This window comes from Loxodonta africana, chromosome 3, assembly GCF_030014295.1.
Source record: "Loxodonta africana isolate mLoxAfr1 chromosome 3, mLoxAfr1.hap2, whole genome shotgun sequence".
In the NCBI taxonomy this organism is placed as follows: Eukaryota; Metazoa; Chordata; class Mammalia; order Proboscidea; family Elephantidae; genus Loxodonta; species Loxodonta africana.
The window spans coordinates 40,510,098-40,516,099 of NC_087344.1; the positions used below are offsets into that span (position 1 = coordinate 40,510,098).

The following is a 6,002-nucleotide window of genomic DNA, read 5'->3' on the forward strand; positions in this document are numbered from 1 at the left end:
GGCCACAGTGAGGAGGCTCTGAAGTGAACAAGGCTGGTGTGGTGTGATGGATCACTTTTATATGGCCTTTCTCACCATGGTCTCGTAACTCTCACCAAATGACTGGGTGGGACTATGCAAATAAGGTGCTTGTGGCCCACCAAGGGGATTGGACAGATTACTGCTAACGCAAATAAGGTGCACAGCACCCTTGTGGGGCTAGGACCATGCAAATAAGGTGTATGGAAGCCTAATCAGGGGATTGGTCAGTTTTGCCATCCCACTAGGTTTAAAATGAGCCGTCCCAGAGGTGGTAAGCAGGTACCTCGTGACCACCAGGAAAGAAGAACTAGGCATGGAACACATCTTTTGGAACCACAATCCCTGCACTGAAAACCGCCTAGACACAGGAGACAGAAACAGAGAACAGTAACACCGGAGACAGCAAGAGACAGAAGCAACGGCAGAAAAACAGCAGCAGCAGAAGCAGGAGACTGGCAAAAGACAGCACAGTGGGCTTCCTGGCCCACAGCGCAAGGCAGTTATAGTGGGTGTGCCAACCCACAGGGTGAGAGAGCTGAGAGCCTTCGGGCACGAGGCTTACTGGCAGAGTAGGATACCTCCAGGCACTTATCAGCAGAGCTAAGAGAGCTTTGTAATACTTGCCTGAGCAGGGCAGAGGCCAGGTTGGCCCAAGAGACCCAAGGGCCCAAGTGGCCCAGGGTCAGAGAGAGGCCTCCCTGTGGCACACCTGAGCAGAGGCTATCCTGATCAAAGAACTGTATCCTACGCATTCCTGAACCTGAATTATAACCTGTTATTTCCCAAATAAACACCAAAATAGTGAGTATTGTGAGTTCTGTGTGGCCATTGCAACAAATTATCAAACCCAGCAGAGGGTGCTAGGGGAGGGATGGCTGGTGTCAGAATTGGTAAAAAGGCTGCAGAGAAGGTATGTCTGACCTTTGCCTCATAGCAATCAGCCTTGGGCTACTGATCTTGATTCTCCTCCCCTCTTGTGAAGTTAGAGGAGGTCAGACACCTCCGCCATGCCATTTTTACAGCCAGAGAGTGGCCTGGACCAAGAAAGTGGAGAGAAGCTGGGAAAGTGAGAAGACTCAGGGCATGTTCAGAAGGCGGCACATCTAGTCTTGCTGTTGGGTTGGGCTGGAACTCCCAGGTCTGAGGTGTCAGAGTAGGACTGCTCCTCCACAGAGCTTCGGGGGCATTCCTGGAGGCTCTGGGGATGCCCCCCACTCATCCTGCCCAGGTCTGGCACCCAAGGGCACAGGAAGGAGGAAGAGGCTGGATGATGGTGGCAGACTTGGGCCCAAGCCGTGAGCTGGAAGCCCACAGTTTGGGGCACCTTCCTTGGACTCCTTCCCTTCTCAAACTCTGCACCCTGACAATCAGGAATATGGACCCTGACAGCCACAGGAGGTGACGCGAAAGCAGGCAGGGGACTCCGTGGGGAGGTGTCAGTGAAGCTCCAGAAACGGTAACACATGTAACCTGTAAAGACATGTTCAGCTGTCCGTTGCCCCACCAGCACCACAAAGTGGCCGTGCAACAAACACCACCATGAGCTACTTACTGCTCCCAAAAAGCCAGCCTTGGGGTGGACAACGGCCTCAGTATCCTTGCCTGGGCTGGGGCCTCCATGTGCCTCTCCAGGCAATGGGAGTGATTCCATCAACCCAGGATGCAATAGTCAACTATTGTCCAAGCAACCCTCGGGAGCCATCGTACTCCTACTCCCCTCAACCCAACAGACTCTTCACAAACCTGGCCTAAATGTCTGAAGGATAGAGTTAGGCCAGGTTGCCATAGGAGCCCCGGTCCCACCTTTAAAGCCACTGAGCAAACCACCAAGCACAAGTTGGGTGCCAAAGTGTGGGGGGGGAAGGGGCCTCAGGGGTTATGGCCAGGGCAAGAAGCCCCTCACTGGGCAGATGTTGGGCAGCCTGGGGTGTCACTGCTCTGTCTTCAGGAATTGGGGTGTCCATTTTTGGAAACCCTGGTGGCATGGTGGTTAAGAGCTAAGTCTGCTAACCAGGAGGCTGGCAGTTCGAGTCCACCAGGAGATCCTTGGAAACTCTGTGGGTCAGTTCTACTCTGTCCTATAGGGTCCCTATGAGTCGGAAGTGACTCCGCAGCAACGTTTTTGTTTTTTTTTTTAATTGATGGAGTATTCTTTCCCCTGGGGAAGATGCTCCTGGCCAGCACATTTCCGGGCCAGGGCAAGACCCTTGGGTTTCTTGAAGTCAATGAGGGACCTAGACTTCGTGCTGAGACGCTGGGAAGTAATGCAGCCCCCCAAAGAGGGCAGGCATGGAAGGTGGCTGAAGGGTAAGGCGCAGCCCAGATGTGCCAGGAGGCAAATGTCTCAAACAAGCCCCAAGCAGTTAACTAAAGACATCCTGCAGGTAAGCCCCTGACTTTAGTAAGATATAATTAGGGTGAATTCTGAGAGACTGCAGGGCAGGGGCGGTGCCCCTGGCGTGCCCGTCAGGCCTGTGGCCAAAGCGCGGTGGGCTGTGAACGCCACTACCCTGGGCGCCCTGGGGTTGCAGACAGCGGCTGGCTCTACGGCGCGCCAGGAGGGCGCCGGCAACCCGGGCAAAGTGCTCGGGGAGCGGCACCCACAGCGGCTGGGGAAGAGGAGCGGGACCCTGAGGCCGCCCGCCCCTGCCTGGAGCCCTCGTGGGCCCGAAGGGAAGCCGCTCAGCCCGGGCGCTCGACGGGTCCCCAAGCACGGCCTGTGCCCGCCGTGCTCCGGCCCCACCCAGCACGCCCTGGGGCCCCGAGGCGCGGGGCAGCGGGACATGAGCACGGGGGGCGGGCTCCAGGAGCGGAGCGCGCTGCCCGCCCCCTTCAAGGGCACCGGGCTGACCCTGGCGCACCGGGCCCCTCCCAGCCGAACGCGTCCCTGGCAGGCCCCCGCCCGAGCCCCCCGCCCGCCCGCCCGCCGCCCCCGCCCAGTGCCCGGGTCGCACCCGCCCTGAGCCCGCGCGCCGCGCCCCGCTCGCCCAACCCCGCGCCCTTGGCTGCGCGGCGCCGGCAGGGCGGGAGCGCAGCCCGCAGCCCGGGCCCCTCCCGCGCGGCGAAGCCCGGGCCGGTTGCCTGCGCGGTCCGGCCAAGGCCGGTCCCTGCGCCCCCCGCCCTGGCGCCCCAGGCGCAGCCGGCGCCGCTCACCTGACATCTCGTCCTCGTTCTCCATCTCCGCCGCGAACATCCGCGGCAGCTCCTCCTCGGTGCCCAGCGGGCCCCGCATGCCCGGCGCGGGGGGGAGGGGAGGTGGGCGCCCCCCCTCCCGCCGGGCGCCGTGCCAGCCTTAACCCGTGCGCTACCGGACGGGCGCGCGCGGCGGGCGAGGCGGCCTCGGCGAGAAGATGGCGGCCGCCTGCCCCCCACCCCCCCAGACCTCCACCCCCCCGTCCCGACCCCCCTTCCTCGCGGCCGCCTGAACCGTGCTCCCCGCAAAACCCGGGCTGCTCCGCCCACCGCGCCCCGCAGCCCAGTCCCGCAGCAGCCTGCCGAGGGGTGGCGGCGGCAGCGCCGGCGGCACGGCGGCACGGCGGGGGGGCGGCACACATGCCCGGATTGTGACGTCCAGTCTGGTTGCTGTGGCAACCCCATCCCATCGTTCCGGCAGCGCGACTAGTTAACAGCAGAGACCAAGTTGAGGGGACTAGTCCTGAGCCGCCGGGTGGAGGGTGGGGACAGGGCGCTCCGGCAGGGGGAGCCGTCGAGGCGCCCGCGCGCCGAAGGACCCGACGGCCGAGCGGGCAGCTGTGACCAAGGCGAGCCCAGGCCCGAGGGGAGGCGGGGACACTGCCCATTGCACCCGGACAGGGCCAGCCGCCGCCACCCCCGCCAGAGGAGGCTCTCGGCCCCAGGTCCCCAATGGCGCGGAGGCGGGGTTTTCAGGGCATCGTGCAGGGAGTTTCCCTACGCCACTCACATGGACCTGGACCCTGGCAGCCCCGCACCTCGCTCGGCCTCGGCACGCTTCTGACCCCCTTTTGAGAGAAGATTAGAAGAAAAACGTGTCCCTCATTGGGGAAGGGAAGTTCTGGAGGCAGTAGACCTGAATCCTCCAGAAAAATCCGTGCAGGCCGGCTCCTCCCTCACCCCACAGCACCCCGCCCCACCGCCCACGTGCCGCCTCCAAATCGTCCCCCTCTGTCTGGGTCCAGGTGAAACACATCCAAACCCTTCGGGTAGTGCAGTTCTGCGTCCTCTGTGCCCAAAACTTCCGCTCAGAAGCGACACCTGTCGCGGAGCGGGAAGGCGCCGTTGCATCCGCGCTAGGTTAGTAAAGGTGGAGCTAGAGGCCAAAGCCCTCGGGAGCAAGACAGGAATATTAAATGATCGTCTTTAGTCTGGGTGGCAGCAAGGAGCTGGGTCTGGAAGCTGCTTTAGGAACACAAAAGTTTCGTGGCGGGCAGAATCGCCAGAAGGGCCAATGAAGGGCCGGCACCCTCACTCCCTTGACCAGACATGGCCAGACACTCTGGGCGTCCCACCTGCTGCCAGGCACCCGCATCTGCCTGACCTGGGAAATCAACAACACCCAGGGAAAAGAGGTTACCTCTCTAGCACTGCCCCTCCTGTTTTGATTGAGCACCTGCCTCATGGGGCCAGCATTCACCTGCCCCCAGTGTCTCCGTGCCTCTGGAAAATCATTAGAGTGGTGCCCCATCAGCTGAGAGCCCCCAGAGCAAGACCTCTTGGGGCAGCAGCCACAACCCAAGCTACGGGGACTTCAAGTGCCGGCCCAAGGCAATAGTCTGGGGAGATTCTCTTCGTTCATTCCCAGGCCTCAAGGACAGGGTGCCCAGAGTCCCCTGCATCCCCCGGATCATTTTTAAACCACACTGTAGATGGAGATGTTGAATCAGCCCAGTGTGGCCAGCTGCAAGGGGGAAGGGAAGCCAGCGGGGAAGCCAGCTCAAAACCAAGAGGCTGCTCCCAGTCTAAGGTAATCCTGCATGTCACTGAGCAGCCAGCCAGGGGAGCCCCAAAGCACTCCTTTTCGCGTCTTTGCTCTTTCGGACCTGCCTGTCTTCCTGAAAGTTAACCAGCTGGGAAAAAACTAAGCACCAGCAAACACTGTCCAGCCCTCAGCCATCCCCTAACACCTGTCTGAGGCATGGACCCCATGAGGTCAGACACTCCCAAAGGTACCCTGTCCCATTTTAGAGAAATTCTGCCTTACAATAATTACCAGTCACTAGAGAGCCACCCATCCACCCCCATTAACTTGGCTCCAATTCCTAAGGCCAGGCTGAGAAAGCCATGGTATCATTCAAGAAACAGCAGTGCCATCTACTTAATTTGGCCATGGATTAGAGTGGCGAGGCTCCTCACTCACAATCCACTCCCCATCCTGGTTCTTGTGGATGATTGCAGCTAGGTAACAGGACTTAATGACCAAAAACAAAGCGAAACAAAAGCTGGGATGGTCAGGTTTTAAACAAATAGATTTTTGACTAGAAATACCCAGTCATTTTTAAAAGAGAGCTCTTAATATTGTAAAACTATTACTTGTGCATTTTAATCACATTGGACCCAAAGTGTTGCTATTGTTAGGTGCCATTGAGTTGGTTCCGACTCATAGCGACCCTACTATATACAACAGAACGAAACACTGCCTGGTCTTGTGCCATCCTCACAATCCTTGCTATGTTTGAGCCCATCGTTGCAGTCACTGTGTCAATCCATCTCGTTGAAGGTCTTCCTCTTTTTCGCTGACCCTCTACTTTACCAAGCATGACGTTCTTCTCCAGGGACTGGCCCCTCCGGATAAAATGTCCAAAGTACATGAGACAAAGTCTCGCCATTCTTGCTTCTAAGCAGCACTCTGGCTATACTTCTTCCAAGGTAGATTTGTTCATTGTTCTGGCAGTCCATGGTGTATTCAATATTCTTTGCCAATGATGTAATTCAAAGGCATCAATTCTTCTTCCATCTTCCTTATTTATCGTCCAGCTTTTGCATGCATATGAAGTGATTGAAAA

The 6,002-nt window shown here is 58.7% G+C and overlaps 1 protein-coding gene across 1 annotated transcript in view; it reads right to left on the bottom strand.

The window, feature by feature from the left end:
• CHD5 (chromodomain helicase DNA binding protein 5) overlaps positions 1 to 3,253 on the bottom strand; it is an 81,265-nt gene extending 78,012 nt beyond the window's left edge. The window contains exon 1 of the mRNA XM_064279922.1: positions 3,175 to 3,253. Coding sequence (XP_064135992.1) covers positions 3,175 to 3,253 — 79 coding nt within the window. The remainder of the gene's footprint in view (positions 1 to 3,174) is intronic.
• Between the last annotated feature and the right edge of the window lie 2,749 nt (positions 3,254 to 6,002).